Here is a 21,709-nt window from a genome sequence, read left to right on the forward strand (position 1 = left end):
CTAAAGCGAACTTTAAAATCAGCTTATAAAGACTATAAGTTTCTGTACAGTTAGGCTGCAACCTGCAATGCTTAGTCAAAATAAGCTTGGTGTTATTTCTACTAGGCTATATGCTGAACGCAAAATAAGAAAACTTTTGGAGAATTTTGATGGCTCTGTGAAAATTGGAGTGGAAAAATGATATGGTACGGTAACCAAATTATGATATGCTGACGACATACGGTATGGTAGCGTTGGTCGGTGGAAGTGTATGGGAACTGCAAGAACTTTTGAATAGGGTCAAGTCTTCAAGATTTATGACTTCCTTGTTAGTATTCTGTTTTGTTTTTGTTTTTTTTACTATTTTTGCTACTTAAGTTATCATGAAGGTGAAAAAGTACTACTGTGCTTGCAACACCGTCATTATTATTATTAAGTCGAATAGTGAGGAATATGGTTTGAAATTACATCCCACAAAAACATACAGTAAGTAAAAAAGATGAAATTTGTCCAAGCTTATAGATTGGTGGTAATGTTGAAAATATAAGTAATTTCTACTACCGTATAATGGGCAGTGTCATAACAGACACTTACAATGATAGCATGAAAATTAGAAGGCGAAATGCTATAGCAAAAACAGCTGTGACATCACATACAACGATGTAGAAACAGAGGTCAATTGGTAAAAACACAAAATTAAGATGGCTGTGAACTCTCGTTTTACCAATTGCCACATATGGATGTGAAATTTGGACGTGCAAAAAACATGACGTTAAAAAGTTAAAAAAAATTGAAATGTGGTGTCACAGAAGACTATTACCCATCAGCTGGATGGAAAGAAAAACAAGTAAATTTGTTTCCCAACAAAGAAACGATAAATGGAATCTGATTAACAACATCAACCTCAGAAAATGGAGATAGGTCGGACAGACGGACACATAGCAAAAAGCAACTCTTTGGAAAATTCAATGTTGACTGGGATGGTGCAAGGCAAACGAACAAAAGGACAACAAAAAATGAAATATTTTGACAATATCAAACAGATTACCGGAATAAAAAGCATGCTGGAAGCACTAATAAAAACAAAAGATAGAACAAAATAGAGGCAGTTTATAATATTTCATATGGGAGATCACAGCTGATCAAACATGATCAATCTGTTAAGGAAGAAGTTACTTCTACAACTTGACCTTTTTTTAAATTTGCAGCTTAACCTAAATTTGGGCTACACCAGTACAGTAGCAAATTTTGCAAAGTTTCACTGAATTTTGTGTTTATTTACAGTTTACTGAGAAAATTATTTGCTAATACTGAACTAATTCAACCTTGTGCTGAAACAAATTTGTTTCTGCGTGTGGCGTACCTAGCCTCTGTCATACCTAGCCTCTGTCGACAATGGAATCTCCAAGTTCACTTCCAGTTGATAAGAACTACGTTTTAGTAGTCGATAATAATGGAGACACTGACATATTTAACCTATCTTACGATACCAATTGGGAAGATGTATCTGTCATGGTACGTTGGTATTTTTCCAAATTTCTAGAGAATATTGTGAATGACTTAATTGTTTATTTATACTCAGTTGTCTGGGAACAGCATTATGAAAATTTCTTCATAGTACTGTTTTACAAATACGCTTTGCACTTGAGATAAATCCAGCCAGGGTGCAACCTATTTCTTCCTCTGAACACTTCGTCTGATGAAAAGATCAAGAAAAAAATACTACAGAGCCAAAGTCTCATCGGAGTTGCCACAAACATTTAAAAATTTTTCCCTTGAAAAGATTGAGAAAAAAGACAGAAATGCCGATTAGAATTGCCATTTTTAAATACTGGAAGGAGTATGAATGTGGAAATTGTAGTGGTAAAAAATTATTGATTGCTTGCTTGCTCAAGATTAATTAATCCTAATCCAGTGTAGCCATATATAATCCTAAACCATGACTATGCTGTGTAGCAGTGGCATACAAAATAGGTTGCATCCATCCAGCCATACTAATTACACAATTTTTTATGTAATATTTATAAAATACACTAAAATAGGTATGTAGCTTGCAGAAGCACATCACACTACAGTATTAGCCTAATGTCTCATATTACTAGACAACTACTTAGAGTCATCATGAAAAGATTGCAAACAAATTATATCCAGCAATAAATGAGTGCCAATGTGGATTTGAACACAATTATCAATACATTGTAGCACTTTAATTTACACATAGCTAGGCTACATAATAAAAAGTAGCTTTGTTGATGGATTTGTATCAACAAAATTTGTGCTTCAGCTTCAAGTGAAATTTGGACATGAAAGTATGCCAGTATTTACATATATTGATGAAGAAGATGATATTATATCATTGGACAGTCAAGGTTTGACATGTTTTATTTTGCATTATAAATTTTGTCTCCCTTCTGCTAGAATTAATTGTTAGGCTATGCATTACGGTACGTTGATAAAAACATGTTATGGTAGTAATGGTACTAACTATTCGCAAAACAAAACGTTGATACGTAGAAATAAAAACTTTATGTTGTAATTTTATTTTTCAGAAGCCTTTGAAGAAGCTGTGAAGGTATGTGGCAGCTGCAAAGTTTTTCATGAATTTTTGTGTATGCTATTTTTAATATGTGCAGTACTACACTGGAGTAACAGAACTGTCACAAGTGAAATGAGTAAGGATATAGCAGAAATGCTTCTAATTTATTTCAACAGATTGCCAAGGAAAACAATGATGTGTTACATGTTCAAATGCGAAAATTTGGTACTCCCATTGTTAGGCCTTGCTCACATACAAGTGAAGCAAACAAGTCTATTGCTGGTAAAGTAGATGTAAAGGTGAGAAGTTGAGACAGAAATTGTTGGGTTTTTTGCTTCAATTTTTTTGGTTTTAGCTATTTCTGTTCGTAGCTTTGATTTAAAGCAGAATTTCCTAAGTTATAGTTTGTTAACTAACCAACTGAATCTGTGTTAAAAGATTAAAATGGTTAGATCTACACAATGGTATCAAGCATAACCAATTGGAAGATAATGTTTTTGCGCAAAGTCAATTGCAAGCACTAAATGAGAATACGAAGTTTTGATCATTAGTTTCTTTCAACTGGCAGTTTTTCAGCAAAGTTTTATGCCTATTCAAGTATTCAATCTAATACATTCTAACAAAGAGATGCTTTGCTCCACCCAGTTTGGGTGTTAAATCAAGATAATATAGCAATAGATAGCAAGATAGTTGGAACTTGGATAAAATATGTTTCATGGAAATTTGATCCATGTTCAGAAAAGCTTTTGAAGAATTTGTAAAGCACTGGAATTTTCAATTGCAGATATTTAGCACACTGCCCAATGCCCATGGTTAAAAGTGCAAAACCCTTCAAACTTTTTATATTATTATTTATAGGCTATAAAAATAGCAGTTGGAAACACTGTTGAGTGGGTAAGATCGACCTTCAATCGTCGTTTGGACAATTCAATAAGTGAAGATACTTGCAGGTAAGAGTGTTTTGCCCTCAGTTACCAGCGCTTCTTATAATATATTATATAGTTCTGCATAAATCAGCATTAATTTTTTTATGTTATCCAAGTGCTGAATAAAGAATATCCATGTGTTAATTTTTGAGTGGTGGACAAAAATGCTTACATAATAGATAGTACATACAAGTACTTTTGCATTCCAAGTACTTGTTACTGAACTAATCGTTTGGTTTAGAAGTGGATCAGTAGTCGACTCCTCATCAGAGTCAGACATTCATGAAGATAATACTGCATCCAATGCTGCTGATGAGACAGACACACAAGTAGTTGTGAATAGAGAAGATGGCTCAGATGAAACAAGTGTGAAAGAGCCTGTGGAGTCATCGTACTCCTCAGGTGAAATATCAGTTCCGACAAGTCTAATGACTGAAGAAGACGACACTGAAGTAGTCGTAAAAATGCCAATTGCTTCAACTTCACAGCAGTGTAATTTTGCACTAGAAAACACCAGCTTAGCTCTTCAGGATGAGATGCTACAAAAACTTAAAGAGGTAAGATAAAAAATCTATATACATGTTTGGAATTCATTTCAAAGCATTACCACACAGTTGGCTTTTCTTATAATTTAAAAACATATTTCATTATAATTTCAATGGTCGTATTTGAATTCAATAACACCAAGTTTACCCACAGTTGAATTTTGCTCAACAGCATAGAATTTAATCTTTGGCAAGTTTTAACTTCTAATACAAAGTTTCAATGTATTCCAATCGCTTCTTATTGATATGAAAATCTTAGATGATAGTCATAAAAATATCAGAATATATCTACTAACAAGCATGAAAAAAATTTTTACAAACTTTTATATATTTTTATGTCAGGAAGTTCGCACGGCTATTTCACAAGAATTATCTGCTTTTAAACAAGAACTCGGTACCAGTGTAGTACAACGTGAGTACTAAGACTTGTCAACTACTTGTACTACGTGAGAACTGACATATCTACTAATCAAATTTTGGCAACCTTTCCATTTTGTTTGTCATAGTTGAGTCCTAAACTTGCATATCTATACAAAACATCACTTCAAATTCGACAGATTTGAATGCTTTTCATTGAAGGCACTTCAACCAGCATTTTTTACTGTTTTAAATAATATTGTTTTTTTTTTTTATTGTTCTAAGTTTCATTCGACCACTTACGCAAGTGAGTTTAACTTTTATATTAGCCACCATCCCATGACCCACATGTAATTGCTTTCTACAAACATTTTTTAATATAAGCACGAATTTTATAACTTAAATTGAACACCCTAGCCATCAAGGAAATCTAACTGTGCAAGTTGTATAGGTGCTGATGGTATGACCAAATCTACCGCCAGCATAACAAATGAAGGTCCAAGAACCCCAAGGCAGATCAAAGACGAGATAAAGTATGTTTTGGTGATAACATGTAAAACTGATAAGATTGTATTTTATCGAAAATCAAAGTTTTTGTTTAGCTGAGCCTAACTTATCACAAATGTTTTTGATACTTTTTCTGTTGGACTTGCAGTGTTTCAATTTGTTCCAACAAAAACATAGCCAAACAAAGGTCTCACGATCTAATTCAAATAAACAAACGTTAATTTCAAGCTTGTATTAAAATGCATTATCTTTACATTAAAATTACAAACTTTCAGCATAATACCATGCATAATCCATCCTCACAGGTTACTTCGGAAAGAAATGAAGGAAGCAAAACAGCTGAAAAAATTAAACAAGCAAAGAAGTACAGAAATACCTATCAGCGGCAGTCCCACTGAAGAATCTTTAAGACGAGCAAGGTAGACTACAAAGGCCATGTGTTAAATTTAAGATACATACAGCTGCATTTGCTGCATGAAAGTCGCTTTTGCAATCATCGGACTGAAAAGTCTTCTACTATTGTAGAAAACTCTTTTACTCTACATTTGAACAAAAATTACTTAGCTTATACTAAATGGTTGTATATTTCGATGTCTCTGGTTGGTTAGCGTCTTTAGCGTAATCTTTTGTAAGTGTTGTCAATTAGGTATCAATGCGTAGTTGTGTACCATTTGTTGCTGTGGTTAAGCGCAAATGGAAGGTAACCTCTGCACTCTGCAGTTTGAATTGTTGCTTATCTGTAGTGAGGGGTAATACTGTATTGTGTTGAAGTGAAATAAAACTGAACAGTTTTTTCATCAGTGAGCATGGCACAATACGTGGATTTAAATTCTATAAACACAATGACACTATGACTACGTCATAGTGAAATCCTACCTTAGTTACAAGAGTTTTAACTTTAAAAAAAATGAAGCATCTAAACCCGCAGGAGTTAAATAAAGCACACAATTGGGAACTGTACACATCTACAACTTTAGTGCTCGCTGGTCTAAAGTACACAGGCGCTTCTGCTCGAACTTTAGACCAGCATACGATAGTAAAATGCCCTTTCCTTTCTCTTGTAATACGGACGTCCACAAAAACACAGTTTACTCACACTTGAAATCTCCCTTCGCTTGACGTTGCCTTTAATTCTTGTGAATCTTCTTCATTGGTCGTTTGTTCGGCCGTAGCTGTTGCCGATAATCCTGAATCTGCCATTGTGTTTGCCAATAGAGTTCGGAGTGTTTGAGCCTGTTCAAGCGTTCGTGCTTGTTGAACCACGGTTTCAAGACTCAATTTACAGTTTTCTAGCAACTGTTGTCGAATAACAGAGGATAAGAGGCCTGGAAAGAGTTTGGAATCACTTCGTTTCGGTGCTCTTTGCTCGATACTGCGCGGAAGCTATAGTCTCTTGAGAGCTTTTGGAGCGTTTGCTAGAAATTCATGGACTGTCCTGGTTCTTGCTTTGAAATTGCAAACAGGTGTCTTGTCAAGATTTTGCTCGGCGTTTTTGATTATTATTCAACGTTGCAGCGACGTTGCAAGCATCGCACTTCTCGATGTGCTCAAAAACACCGCGTGAGTGAAGACCGCTTTTTCACCTTCTACCCTTCAGAGAGTGTTAGTTTAAGCTTCGATGGAGTTGTCAAAATGTCTTCGACCAGTAACGGCTGCACCAACCGATCCATATGCATGACAACATTAACTTTATTAAATTGAAATGTCACCTTCAGTTAATTCGAAGGTTCATACAAACTAAAGAATGCAACATCTAAAAACATAGAAGTCTGAGATCAGCATAAAGTACTTACAATTAAAACTAGTCATAATATTGTTATGGTTTATTTATTGTCGCTCTACAATTGCTAAGGTGTTTTAGCGACAGGGTTTGTTTTCATTTTTTTATCACTTTTACGATATGTTATCACATTTTCACCACATTATTCACAGACTTATCTCTGCGCCATACAAGAACAAAGAACACAATCATTACCGTTTTTTGAAGTCCTTGGTATGACCTGGAATCGAACCAGACCTACTGGCGCCAGAGCCGAAAGCGATAACCCCTCTGCCATTGAGCTGGTTACACGAACAACTGATCAAATTTGCAAAAGGTTCTGATTTGATCACCACAAAAGGATCACAGGCATAATACAAAAGCGAGTGAAACAGACGTGGCAATCAACAAATGCAAAATGAACACAGGCAATATCAAGGCATTTCGCAATGCATAGTTGACGCAAAAGAACATCAGTCTAATGCTTTCTCACGCCATATCAATTTTGTTGCTTTATCCACTGATTTACATAGCGGTAAGCAGGCATCTGTGCATTGTGCAATGCCTCCATATGAATGCCTCTGATAGATTTGGCCGAAAATTTTCATCACGCAAACTTTTTATTTTTACTTAGTTTAAACCAGGGGTCACCAACCTTTTTTGCATGCCGGCCACTTTGGCACTAAGGAGAGCTGTGGCGGGCCGCACTAATAAAATTTTAGGTAATAAAATCGACTCTTATGCCAGAAAAGAACGTATCCAGCGTTACATGTTGTTAATATTTGTCTTAGAATACCGCAGCAAAAAAATTAGTGGAACAGCGCTACTTTTGACTTCTCAAATGCCTAATAAACGAGGCCACTTGTTTTGCGCACTTATAGCGAGGCGAGCGGTTTCATCAGAATATTCATCGCCAAGCAAGAGTGGTGTTGTCACTTCGCTTCACAAATGATATCTTGCAATTAACAGTGTCAAGGCAACAATAGTGACCTGCAAACATATCGGCGAAAAATAGGCTCCAATAAAAGGGAGAAAGAAACCAGGCACCATGAAACAAACGCTTGTGGAAATCACCAGAAAAACGCTTCTATCGTAACTCATGAACAGTGTTCACTCTAAACAAGCATTGAGTTGGTTTTTCATCCTTTTTGTGAGAGTCTATAAAACCGATTAAACCGTCTTTCTTTGATCATTAGACAACTGTCACTTTATGGTGCTTATCAGCATGGCAAAAATTATTGTTGATTAACAACATTTTGCAGTAGGCTACTAAGCTAAATATTTTCATAATACAACCAGAAAAAGTCTTTAAATTTATATATAACATTTGCCAATTTATTATAAATTGAGTTGGCACACCGACCTATTTTGCCAACAAAACTTGCATAAAGGGAGCACTGCTCGTGAAACACAATAACGGTGAAACGCAAACTAGCGCACACTGTTTACATGTCATTTACAAACTTAAAATAAGCAACCCTATGCTCACAGTGTGGCTGGACATCGCATTGGAGTAACTTTAAGTGACCCCCACCTAGAACTACAATCTGATTGGTCGGTCGGTGGAATCGTATACAAAGCGAAAATTTGCTTCCCGGAAAGTATTTTTTGCCTTCATGCAGTAGCGGCGCCACGGGGGGGACTGGGGTGGACATGTCCACCCCACTTCTATTTATGGTCAATTTTGTAATTCGTCGAGATCCGATGAGAAAACTTAGGGGGTGTATGCAGGGGGTTAGGGGGGCCTAGTGACTGCGTCATAAATTAATTTCAACTTCTTACATATGCATTACTGTTGCAGCATTGACATACGAAGAAATAAAGAATCTTCATGGTTATCGCTCTATTGTATTGATTGATTGTAGTCTAATTTACCATTTTGAGGTGATGGCTTTTATCACAGCTGAGACACAAGCTTTGTAAGACCTAATAGGCAAAGGTTTTGATAGGGCCACCAACATGTCAGGCAAGGATGAAGGTGCACAGCAACACCTAATTGCAGCGGGTGCCAAACCGTCGGTATATTTTCATTGTTTTGCACACCGACTAAATCTTGCGCTTGGGCACAGTGTTGAAAACGTAGCGACAGTCAAAACAATTGGTAACATCTACAACTTTATGGACTGTTCTCCAAGATACATTTTTTTGCATAAAGAGCGTTTTAAAAAGGATGGAATCACGTCTGGAAAAATTGCATTGCACTCGTTATCTGATAGGCTACTAGATGGTCTCATTGGTCAGCACGTTCAGATGATCTGGATGTTGTTATTAATGTAGCCTATATCCAGCACTGCTGTCAATGTTCCAACAAATGTCAAACGAAGGTAATGGTGTATCTACTGGATGTTTGTTCCGCAATGATCAAGCAAACTGAATTTGTTACTGCTAGTCTAATTCTTCATAAATGCTTTTCGTTAAGTAAACAGGCTTCAGATTATTTAAAAAGTGAAGAAATGGATCTCACCACTGGGGTTGCTGCTATCAACGACTTGACAAGAGCATGTGACTCACTGCGTTCAGAGGAAGATTTTACCAAATTGGTTTTCAACACATCGCTGTTTGCGGATAAAAATCAAATTACCAGTGAAACCACTACGCCGGCTAAGCGATGCCGCTACCCACCAAGCCATTTCCGAGATGGTCAGATATTATTGATAGGTTGCAACAGTCTTCCGCGGAGTGAATCTGAATCCATTACAGAATAGTTAAGACGAGATTTTTCTTTATCCTTTGACAGAATGCTGAATGAACTTAAAAAGCGTTAGGCTACTCGGATCAAACATGTGAATTAATGTCAAATGCAGCTGCATTTTATTACACGCACATGTCTCCATCAAATTTGCCTAAAGTTGAATATTTAGTCAAATTCTATAATTTCCATGAAAATCAGGTTGGGCAGCAATTAGGATCTTCTTTTTTGGGGTCAGCTAATTGTCACAAGTGGAAACTAGAAATTGAAAAGAACCAAAGTGGACCGTGTGGTTGTGTCTGCCTTCACTTTTGAAATTGTGTGGACAAAACGATCTTAAATCATTTGTACAGCGATTTGTTTCAAATTATTGCTACTGTTGCTACTTTGCCCATGACTGTGGCATCTTGTGAACGTATCCACAGCAAAATAAGACAATAAACTATTATCTGCGACTTGCCATCATTACAAAAACTTGAACATCTGGTACAGATCAGCAGTAAGCGAGACATTGCCGACAACACTGGTCCTCAAAAATGGTGAAAGCTTTTCAACTGACCTGCGAGCGCAAAATAAAACTTTAGTGCAGTGATTCTTAACCAGTAATGTACGCGCATATAAAAAATATTGACGCCGTCAGCGTTAACACAAACGTTTGAAAAACCATGCGCCGTATGCGTCAACGTAACTTGTAAAAAAAGTTGGCGGCGTCAGCGCATACATTAGCGTAAACTAATTTTGTTTGCTAGGTGCCAAACATTCACACGGTATAAACCACTCGAAACAAACAAGTTTTAAGAAACACAAGCATCTGACAGTGTTCATCAGGCATTTTGCTGTGTTTTGGTTCCAATATGTCTTTGCCCATTGAAAACGTTCTTTCAACTGCAGCGCTGGAAGGTATTGGCGTGTTGTAGTGAAAAAAAGACATTAAAAAGTAGCCTATGCGTTGACGCTATGCGCTAAAAAACCGCGTAAACTTTACGGCGTAGCCTCAAGCGCAAACTATCCAAAAAAATGTGGCCGCAAGCGTTAGCGTAAACAAAAAGTCTACTCCGCATACTTGCGGCGTATAAGTAGGCTACATCTCTGTTCTTAACCTATGGCAATGGGTATTATTAGGTACCGGTAATAGCCAGGTTTTTTAAAATTCTGTTTAAGGGGCCACCCAATAAGTTTTTATGAGGCCGCCTATCATTGCAGCAGCTCCATGACATAAAATAACGACAAGCTTGCTAACATAAAGATCGTAGTTGGCAATTCTATGGACCGCAGAGGAAATGCATGGGAGCGTTTGGCCCCATTCTATTCTTTTGTTCATATTACCTCGAAATACTTTTGTCCACCCCACTCATTTTTGGCTGGCGCCGCCCCTGCCTTCATGCTCTAACTCCTTAAGAAAAGTATTTTGGGTTATACATGTATTTGTACGCTGATACTTTCCGCGGGCCGCACATAACAGCGTGGCGGCCGCCAGTTGGTGACCCCTGGTTTAAACGATTGGTGATGTCTTTACGATATGTTGACTTGGATGGTGTGAGACAGCGAACATCCAGTAAATTGTAACTAACTTATTTCTTTGCAAGGTTGTTTGTCAAGTCATAGCTTGATTTAAGCTGTTTCGAGAATATATTTCTACTTTTCGAATTCAGCATTTTTCTTGAGCTCACAATAAGAAAAATTTACCGAATGCGGCCAGATATTTATATGTTGTTTCTTTGGCTAGCAATCTAAGTTCAGAACCCACACCGAAGCAACACACATGGCATCTCAATGATTTGTTTGATGGCCCAAGACTTCTTTCTCGATGTCCAATTATACATGAGTCATCATAGAAAATAATGTTGAATATAATTATCCCACAACTTGATGAAATCTCTTGGAAGTGTGCCCGGCGTGGTCACTGCTGTCGCTATATTTGATTTAGTTTTGGCTTTGTTTAGTCAAGCAGTTGACGCAATGCTGTGAAACGTGTCAGCAATTCAGTGTCGGAAAATCCCCTTATTATGTCCCGACTCCTGTTGACTCGTAGTTTGTTCTGCCAGATGTTTTTCATAATTTTTTGAGTTAAGATGCTAACGTTTGATGAGGGGTTTGAGGATCGTGAATGGGAATATTTTGTTTCTGATCTCTCGTACTCTGTAGGATTTCTTTCAGCTCATGATTGATCAGGCGTATTGAGCGTATTATTTTTAACATCAGTTGAAGTAGAACGGATCTTGTCGCTACAAGATAGTCCGTCACAAGTTTGAGGTTACAACCCCATCTATGAAATCATTTTTTTCAAAAAGAGAATGATTTGCTGGCTAGGACTTGGCGGCAAATCTCGTAATACTCCGAGTTTCTGCACCTCGCTAACAAAACAGCTGAAACAAGCGCAAATGCATTTTCCCAGGTTTTGTTTTACTGATTGGATTTTCCCTTAGAAATCAAATTGTAATTTTTCCGTTTTCTGAGTTTGTTTAAAAACCGGGATATCAAAACGCCTACAAAAGTGCGTTCGGTTACTTTCAAATATTTAATCTTTCCTTGAAAAAAGTGTTTTTCTTCTCACAGAAAGTACGCGGCCAGCTTCATCTGTGAGAACCTAATCGATGGCAGTCGTGTGATGATTGGTCAGCAATTTGTCAAGTACTGGGTGCTTAAAAATGAAGGAACTTCTGTTTGGGATCATGTTATAGAGGTATGGTGAAACATTTAGACCAATCATGCACTGCATGCCTTACCTTGTGTTAGTAGATGACTCAGGAGGCACCTGGATTTTTCTCTATTGTTTTGCGTACACGTTTCTGTATAAAATCCCCCGAGTATAAATAAAAGAAAACCTCTTTTTTCCCCAGAAACATATTTCTTCTTTGGCATAAGCTGTATTCGCAACTTTCAACATTTGTTAGACGCACCAATAAAAAAAATGCCCCTTGAAAAAAAGTATTTCATTGGCTTCTTTTTGGCTTTCATCTATTCTTGTTGCTAGTTAATAATTGATGACATCCAGAATATATTTGAACTGTCATACCTTATTCGTGTAACCTCATGTATACATTGGTAGCGTGGTCATATGATTGTCTATTGCTTGTTATAAAGTCATTTACTCAATGTATTCAGCACATATTTTGACAATTCGTTTATCATTTTCAAATACTGTAACAATTGAGTACTGATGCCATACATTTTGTTCTGCCAGGATAGATTGAGCAATTTGACTTCTACGACTTATGAAATACTAAACGTTCTAGTTTCGCAAAGTGTAAGGACAAACGTTGCTATTAGGATTGAAATTGTACTGTAGCTGCATTACAGCCTTAAAACCAAAAAGTATAAAGGTGGTGGCAGCTGGCAGGCACTTAACGTTTCTTGCAAAATGAATTTTGTAGTCGCGATCCAAACAGATTGTATAAAAACCACGTACAAGGACACGTTTGCATGTGTTGCCTGCGGGCACGACCGGCTCTTCGTGGCCACAAACTTGCTTCTCAACTTTTTTTTATGGTCACGTTTTCTATTTTGAAAATATAGTCAAATCGCTGTAATGAACTTAACTACATTTGGACTAGTTTTTCATGCTCTGTCTTTTCGATTTTGTAAAAGAAAAATTAGGACAGATCTGAGAATTGCTTGAAGTGTTGATGAGGTTGGTTACTCTTTGGTTAAAAACCTAACATGAGAAATTTAGTGGGTAAATTTTAAGCTCGTTCACAATATTGGCCGATTTTTTTTTAAAAAATGAAGTGATGCATCCATATGCTTATGTTTAACTTGGACGTAAAAATGTCAAATTTTGGTTGTCATTTTCCACCCTTGGTCTACGTCATCCTACGTTTTATTTTGTTTAAAAAACTAAATATTTTTAATTTCATTAAACTTTTTAAAAAACGTTTGTTTTTTTTAATCAAAAGTGAGAAAAACTAACTGGAAAAGGTGATCTGGTACTATGACACTTCCTCAAATGGGCGATCTACCTAACACAGAGAGCAATCATTAAGAAAACAAATCAATAGTTTTTTTTCCAAGTCTAAACCTTAAACCATTTGACCAGGTTAACACTCACAATAGCATTTCAATAAAAAATATTGCAACAATCAAATACGGTAACTTACTAAAACTGTCCGTACACGCACTGTCCGTACACGGTTTATACTTTTTACTGCTGCGTGTACGGACAGTTTTAGTAAGTTACCGTATTTGATTGTTGCAATATTTTCTGTATTTGGCCTATTTAGTAATACTACGAAGAAAAAAGAGAAATGAAAAAGAATAAAGCAAAGAATTGAAGGTTTTAAACATTCAGTGACTTTTATTTATTTAATATGTAAAAACAAATTTGGAATAGTTGTGCTGATATTTCCCTGCTGCTGTAATATTTTTGTTTCGATTCAGTTGTGCTGATGACTCCTAATGGAAGAAAACCGGTTCCACAACATAAATTATATTAATTTTTTTTATTGAAATGCTATTGTGAGTGTTAACCTGGTCAAATGGTTTAAGGTTTAGACTTGAAAAAAAAACTATTGATTTGTTTTCTTTTGTTTTTTTTAAATACGTTAAATCACCACAACTTTTATCAACTCCCTTTCTATGCAGTTAAAATTTATCGAAGAATCCCCTGTTGGTGAGGGCTCTCCCGTGGATCCAGTTACATCTTCACAGGATGAAGAAGGATCTTTTGCTCCTGACGTGGAAACAAATCGACGTTGCTTATGGGGGCCCGAAAAGCTCAGCGTTCCTATGCCTATTGTGGAAATGAATGGAACAGCTGTGATTGCAGTCAGGCATGTTGCGCCCAACTTCCCATGCACCTACAACTCTGTGTGGCGGCTTTCCCACAACGGAAGGTTGTTTGGCCCGAGGTTAGTTTTTATTATTGCGTTTCAAGTTTTGTTCAAGACGGAATGGCCGTTTCGGTGAGTCCGATTTGGTGAGTTCTCTATTGGGTGAGAGCTTTTTTCGGAGAGTTCCGTATTCGGTGATTTTTTTTTAAATTATCGGGTACCGTAGCCTAATTATCATTGCCGTTTCAGGGTTAGGGGTAGGGGTTAGGGTCTTATTTCAACGTTTAGCGACGTTAAAACGATGTAAAAGCGGCAATGATAATTAGGCTACGGTACCCGATAGTTTTCAAAAAAAATTCAAAAAATCACCGAATAGGGAACTCTACGAAAAAGGCTCTCACCGAATCGGAGTCACCGAATAGTAGCAGACCTCGTTAAAGAATATTCTTTTTTCTGTCTAGTTTTTGTATTCTATATGGTATTTTTGAAAACAGCTGTTGGTAATCTTTGAAAAGAGAATTAATGCTTTGTCATTTTTATAACGCTTTTTGCTCTTCCAAGGCCAACAGCCTTATTACGCCATGCATGTCATTTTTCATACAGTTTGTGCGTTGGCTAACATCACAGCAGCTGCTAAAACAAAAGTTGCCCTATTACGCTATGCATGTCGTTTTTCATCTAGTTTAGGGGTTCTTAACTTTTTCCCCGTTAAGTACCCCTAGTGTCGTGAAACAATCAACCTGGACCCCAATAAGCTGACACCAAATTAATGGTCTTTTGTATGGTACCGTTTGTGCCGTGCTATTCTCGCAATAAACGAAATAAAAGGTTCTCTCCTTCTCTGTTTGAATTAAGACTTCATTATTAAGTGGTAAGAATATTGACTGACAGTTAGTCACTAACAAATTTTAATGGTATTTCAAAGGATATTAATAGAAATATTTACTTTAAACACTTTATCCTGAACTTTATTGCGAAGGCTGTGCCTTATTCTGTTCACAAATTTCCTTGTGAACACCTGGGGGTTCGCAAACCCATGGTAAAAAACCGCTGATCTAGTTTGTACGATGGCTGACATCACAGCAGTTGCTAAAACTAAAGATGTGCATAGCTATAATAAGTAGGCAACTTGCACAGTTGAAGTTGAGGTAAATTTGAACATGTTCATAGTAACCGTTGTGACGAGGTTACTAACCCATTCAATTGTTTCGTCATTTCCAGCATATGGTGTAGTGTGAAAGTGACATCAGAAGACGAAATTCTTTGCGAGCACCAAGCAGCGGATGTTCGCTCGTCGTCTTCTGCCAACTCAACCGACCAAGAAACAAGTGGGTGACGTCACCGGCAAAATTATTTACCAAGGGGCAACTTGGTGCATTTGCATTGCCATACAGCAAATCACTCGTTTTTTACATTCATTCAACGTCTGCAGACGCTGGATCAATGTAAAAAACGACTGGTTTGCTCTCAAACGTTAGAGGACATGAAACGTAATCTTTTCCGCTCGTTTTGGGTTTAAATTGACTGCGTATTGGAAACAACTCTCAAACTTTCGGTTTCTTTCGTTTTTTTTCCGCAAGAGAACATATGACGATGCCTAATATCAACGTTGAAAGACGTTAGTTCTTCGCAGTTTACAAGATTTTGTTTTTTCAAGGTCGCTTGTTTGTGGTTGGTAACTGGGCAACGAGGAAGCCTTCTGTTAACGACGAAGCAGCTGACACGCACAGCGACAAATTGTCTGACATGCTTTCCTTCGAAATGACTGCTGTTGCAGGTCAGCACCTTCTTTGAAAAACAAAGCCACGACTGCTTCTAGTTATTGTTGCATCACCAACGTGTCTAGTTCCTTGTGGGTGAAGAACCGCCCTCGTCACTATGTCAACCAACACGTTCTCTTCTCGATAGCTTTGAACCTAGACAACAAAAGCCGTCATTTTACAGTGATTCAACGTTTGCAGACGTTGAATCAATGTAAAAATGATGGAATTTGCTGTCTGGGAACGCAGGAAACGATGGAGTGCACAGGTTCTTACCAAAATCTACACTGGAAGGATTATAAACCATCCCAGGCAGTTTTTATGCCTGATTTGATTTCTCCATTTGGCCAGTATCGATTTTATGCATGTAGAAGTAACGTGCCTAATTTAAACTTTCGATCAACGTAATCCAGCAGTTAACTGATTTTACAAGGCATATCCGTGGCTTTCAGCCGCTGAAAACAATAACATACCACATTTTTTTTTATGTTTAGATTTCAACAAGGCAACGGTTGCTATGCCTGGCAGTGATTCCCCACACAACCTTCCATACATCGAGTCAATCGTGACATCGTCAGACAAAATCACCGAAACTCCACGACCGGGTAACTCAGAATATCTTTTTTCTAGTCGAAGAATCACTCAATTTTTTTCTTACTTTACATCAATGAACATTGTATTTGCATAAAATGTGCCACTTTTACTCGTCTGCTATGTTTTTTGAATATTTTTTACGCCATTTTGCAGAACCCGTTGGCCAAGTGGGCGCAGGACTTGAGGCAAGAAGCTCGACTGGCGCCGTCGTAAGAGATGAATTATTCGAAGAACTCATTTCCGATTTTGAATCCGTTGAATTTGTTAGCCACAATAAGGTCAGTCTTTATCTTCATGTGTCGCTGTTGGTTGCAGGGCTTTGGAGCAGGCACAAATGTTAAGTTGCTCCAGCCACGGCTCCGGAGCTCTCTTTTATCATAAATTAGCTCCAACTCCTGCTCCGGGGTTTATTGATACCACTGCTCCGGCTCCAGCTCCAGGCTCCAAAAAATGCTTTCATTAAAATAATGAAGCTTAAAATTGCCTGCAGTAAACTGTTGCTAAACAATGGCACAACTTTATGAAATTTAAAATACTTTCATCAAAATGTCATGCGGAACTGCGTTTCAAAACATACTTGTTAATTCGACGTCTGGTTACGCAAATAATTTCTTAATTTTGTGAAGGGTTGCTGTTAAATTATGTAGCATCTTATGAAATACATCGGAGCCGGAGCTATTTTTCAAACAACTGGTTCCAGCTCCTGCTCCAGCTCCACTTGAATTTCACGAAGAGCTCCAGCTCCGGGGCTCCGGCTCCAAAGCCCTGGTTATTAGGGACAAGTGGACAACATTCAGGTCACAAGGACTTTAAAAAGAAAATTGGGTTTATTAAAAAAATATATATTTTTTAAAATTTAAATATAAGAGAAACGCAGAACAAAGAATCATTTCTAACAACTATATTCGGTCTTAGATGAAACATTATGGTTCGTTTTTTTTTTTTCCTGTGAACGCACAAACTACCGCCATGATGTTAAAGTTAGAGATTTTAAGTGACGTCATCCGTCGAATGTTTCCATTCTCCATTTCACTTAAATAACTGCAAGTTATCATTTTAGACTCTTCAGGAAAATGGAATTTGTGATCAAGAGGATGAAGTTGCAGCCAATGAAGATGCGGAGCGAGATCAAGATTCAGGGGAAGAACTGGGAGCAAAAGACATCCTTGTGGAAGAAGAAAACGATGAAGATGTTGCAGAAAATGATGAAGACACCAATGAAGATATTGAACAGAAATATGAAGAAACCAGTCAGAATCTTTCAGGAAGAGAAGATGATGAAGATCACGATAAGGAAGATGAAAAAGTCCCTGATGATAAATTAGAAGAAAAGGAAGAAGTGGAATTGGATGAGGATGATAGGAGCAGTGAGATGAGCGATTTTGAAGTCATTCCGATACCTGAGTGTTTTGATACCACAAGACCCCTAGCTGCTTCTGAGGATGCAGAAAACAAAGGTGGGTTGCTTTGAGAATTTTGTCTGCTAACAAACCCCTGGTTTATTGCCCTCAAATTTTCTTGGATAGACACAGAACAATGCAATTGACAATTACTGGTGTCAAAACCCCAAATTTATATCTGGCTACCAGGTAGCTTAAACCAAATAGACCTATTTGAGCTACGCGATTAAATTTTATCATGCTTTGGCTAGTCGGTCATCATCCGAATTCGGTGTTGTCCTCAACTCCCCCACTAGTGGAAATAGCCGATTCCTTGCAGCGATTGTCTGCACCCCCCTTGGTCAACAATCGATAAAGGATCTATGGTCGAATGCAACAAGTTAAAAAAACAATCCGTAATAATGGAACTGATGGAAATTTATTATTTTTTGTATCTATTGTATTTTTATTATTGGTTTATTATTTTTGTGTTGTTGTGACTATGAAAAAGTTATCCGTTTCCCTGATGTAAAAAGTAATTAATTTTGAAAGCGTTTTTGCAAACTTTTATTTTAGCAATTTTCACGTTTCAACACAGTTTATCATATTTCGAACGTTTCACACTATGGTTGATTCCAGACAGCAAAATTCGTCATTTTTACATTGATTCAACGTCTGCAGACGTTGAATCAATATAAAAATGACGGATTTTATTATCTGGGATTGAGCTTGATTAAATCGTAACTTGGCAAATAATTAACGTATTTTTGCAGATGAAAACTCAGCCGTCATGTTGCCTGGTTCCCCATCATGGGAAGAGGTAGATGAGCAACTTCAGAGGCATGACGAAGATCCCCCTGGGTACCAGGATGTTGCACAGGTTGAAGACCAAGTTGAAGTCGATGAAGACGCTTCTTCTGAGACGCAGGAAAAGACACAACCGTTAGAATCAACGGCAAATGACGCAAATCCAACCCTACTTTCCACTTGTGAGACACAAGAAAAAAGTCCCGTTTTGGTTTTCCGGTCAATTCCTTTTCTCGAAACTTATTCTCTCCCTCGAAGCAACACCTTCGCCCCTGGTCAGGCCCGCAGCCTGGGCACTAGGTGCTCAGTTACGAATAAACCAACAGACCCCAACGAGGCATCTTACACAGAGGATTCGGTTAAAAGATCTTCATACCAGCCGCCTGTTCCTCTTCCGAGGAGCACAGTTGATGCAATCAAAGCAGACGTGGTGGTGGCTGGCGAAACGTCACATATCTCACAACCTCGCAGTGCTGCCATCTTGCCCCAACGAGACCTTCTATCTGATAGTTCACTAAACACACAACTCTCTGTGCAAGACCAAGGTATGTAGATTTAATTTATTGCTCAAGAATTTGAGAATATTTTCCTTGTATTGGACTAACTTAAAACGAGTGTTTTTGAGCATTTCAAACTGTTTTTGTGTTTGGTTTTTATGTTTTTCACTTCACTTGATTAAACTTTAAAGCGAGTTTTAAGCTGTTCATGATTAAAAATGTTCATAAACGTTTTCAGACGTGCAAGTTCATTCAGAAGAGATCGAAGAATTTACTTCTGCTTCCGAAACTCTTGCATCCCCTACTCGCCATAGCCCCCCAATATATGTTGACCCCAGCCACATCGAAGAGGGGGCCAACAGCACTGGGTCTGCTCCCCAGCCTTTATCCCCAATGGAACAGCTCGTAGATATGGGATTTTTCGACATTGATATGAACCGCGATCTTCTGCACGCTTTTGAAGGCGACATGACCCGTGTGGTGAACGCATTGATTCACAGAGCTCCAGACGATGGCGCTAGAGATGACGGCACTTTCATTGCGTGACTATCTTCTGTCATGCAAAAATACTTTGTCTATAAAGACTGAAATAAAGGTACAGTACATGACACAATACAAGAACTACATGAAAGGAAACCACTTCTTTTAAAGATAACATTATTGAAGGCTTTAACGACCTGTAAATTATTGTTTTTATGCTCCATTAATGTGTACTTTGTTACTTTAGCATGCTCCGCTGCTATGGAAGAGATGCGTACTCTTATCCATCAATCGTATTAATTGACCGACGTTTCGCACATCAGATTGATTTACGTCTCCAGAGCGAATAATGTTCAAAATATTGAGCAAGTGTTATGATGATAATAAAACTGAACCTTAAAGTGCTTATATGAATAAACGCGACTTACTGTTGTTAACAAAACTAATAATGAAATTCGATTTAATGTTCAAAGTAGAGTGGTTACGAGCAGGGCTGTGAAGTCGGGCGAAAACTATACGACTTCGACTCCTCGGTTTATAACGGGAGGACATCGATTCCGGCTTCAATGTTGCTAGATTTTGAGGGTTGCCAGATTTTTTTAATTATTCTTCTTTTTTATTTGTTTTTTAATTTAATTTCACTTAAGTTGTGATCGAAATTGAAACGACGCCTTTCGCAACAACTGGCAAAAACAGACATTTCTATTTTCTGGTAAACTTTTAGGGCGCAACATGGCAAACAAAAAGCAATAATTTGAAAAAACATTGCAAACAAAAATGTTATTGTTTATCGTCTTATATCAAGTAAGAATCGGCCCTTTTTTTTACAATTCCGACTCCGGACAGGCAAAAATCATTCAGACTACACGACATTGGCTCCACACTCCACAGCCCTGGTTACGAGTCCCTTTGATAAAGACCTGTTGTACGTGCTGCAACATTTCATATACTGTACAATTTTCCAACTGCAGCTTGGGGGGTGTTGGTCATGCATGAGCTGCTTGTGGACGTTAAATCAAAGTAAAATACTATCTGAAAGTAGTGTTGTCTAAAGATTACTCCTCTAGTCGTTTTCTGCCCTTCGATCCATGCTCCAATCGTTGAAAAGATTACTGTTTGTTGCTGCTTCGTGTAACGTTAAATACGTATATGATTACGAATCCAAAAAGTTTTTAATTAGCCAATCTTTGAGCTCATTAATGAGCTATGTGATGTCCTCCTTGAAGCGGGGTTTGGAGTCATCCTCTTTACTGAGCGTGTTCGATTCCTCATATTCATATACTTACGAAACTCGAATCAGTTTCGACAAAATTGTGGCTTGATGTTTGTTTTATGTTGATTGCACGTATTATAAAGCTTCTGTTGCTGTGACGAACGCTATAAAATAACGCATTTTAATATCACAGCTACCAGCTATTGTAGTACCGTGCCAAATCCACGTCTTCATCTAGATTCTAGACGATTGATAGACATCGTCGGATTAAAATCTGAAAATGAAGAAAAGTGGCAAGAAAGATGCGCCATTTTTCCTTTTTGCTACAAAGAAGCCTACAAAGAAACCAGAGTTGACCAGTTTTCTGCAGCGGCTCCTCCAATTTAACTACCGGAAGATACGCGATTAATTTTCTAACCACTTTTGGAACAGTAAAATGGATGAATCTTTTCGATGTTTTTGTACAGTGATTTCAGCAAACGTTGTTTTTGTATGATTGTTTTTTTTTATAATATTGTTGATTTGTACAGGGTTGTGTTTGTATATTTTCCCGTTTGCTACAGCTATTGTGTAGTTTGCCAATGCCTGGTGTAATACTACAAAATAAGTAGACTGCTTCATGTTTTTGAAGGTTGGTCACTGGTTAGTGTTGTGTATTATGTCTCAACTACCTTTTTCACTCTTCATCATTTACAATTGTTTAAAATCTTTGAGTTTTGAGGAGGAAGAGTGAAAAGACCAACTCTCCCCATGAGAAAACCTTGTGATTCTTTATTTTCTCAGTATACATGCGTGAGGTTTCATTATCATCGTAATGCTGTGTACTGCTCTTTTATACATACTGTCCTGTACTTCTAATAAATCTGTGTCTGTCTTGATTGACTGCTCCAACTAAATTCAATACGAACTGTT

At 37.6% G+C, this 21,709-nt stretch overlaps 1 protein-coding gene across 2 annotated transcripts; it reads left to right on the forward strand.

Annotated features, from left to right (window-relative positions):
• Positions 1-1,277: 1,277 nt before the first annotated feature.
• On the forward strand, positions 1,278-21,675 carry LOC145764943 (uncharacterized). Of its 2 annotated transcripts, none has more exons than XM_082576649.1 (18): positions 1,278-1,494; positions 2,264-2,348; positions 2,529-2,551; positions 2,692-2,814; positions 3,374-3,465; positions 3,683-3,998; positions 4,329-4,398; positions 4,795-4,876; positions 5,156-5,269; positions 11,855-11,981; positions 13,880-14,145; positions 15,289-15,395; positions 15,725-15,844; positions 16,322-16,432; positions 16,575-16,699; positions 17,482-17,878; positions 18,574-19,152; positions 19,343-21,675. In XM_082576649.1, exons 1-18 carry the CDS (start codon positions 1,375-1,377, stop codon positions 19,648-19,650), a joined length of 3,165 nt encoding a protein of 1,054 aa, XP_082432775.1. In that variant the 5' UTR covers positions 1,278-1,374; the 3' UTR covers positions 19,651-21,675. The 2 variants fall into 2 exon arrangements, with proteins under 2 accessions (XP_082432775.1, XP_082432776.1); XM_082576650.1 differs by having other exon boundaries at positions 2,532-2,551.
• Positions 21,676-21,709: the final 34 nt, after the last annotated feature.

Source organism: Aplidium turbinatum, chromosome 2 (genome assembly GCF_918807975.1).
Source record: "Aplidium turbinatum chromosome 2, kaAplTurb1.1, whole genome shotgun sequence".
In the NCBI taxonomy this organism is placed as follows: domain Eukaryota; kingdom Metazoa; phylum Chordata; class Ascidiacea; order Aplousobranchia; family Polyclinidae; genus Aplidium; species Aplidium turbinatum.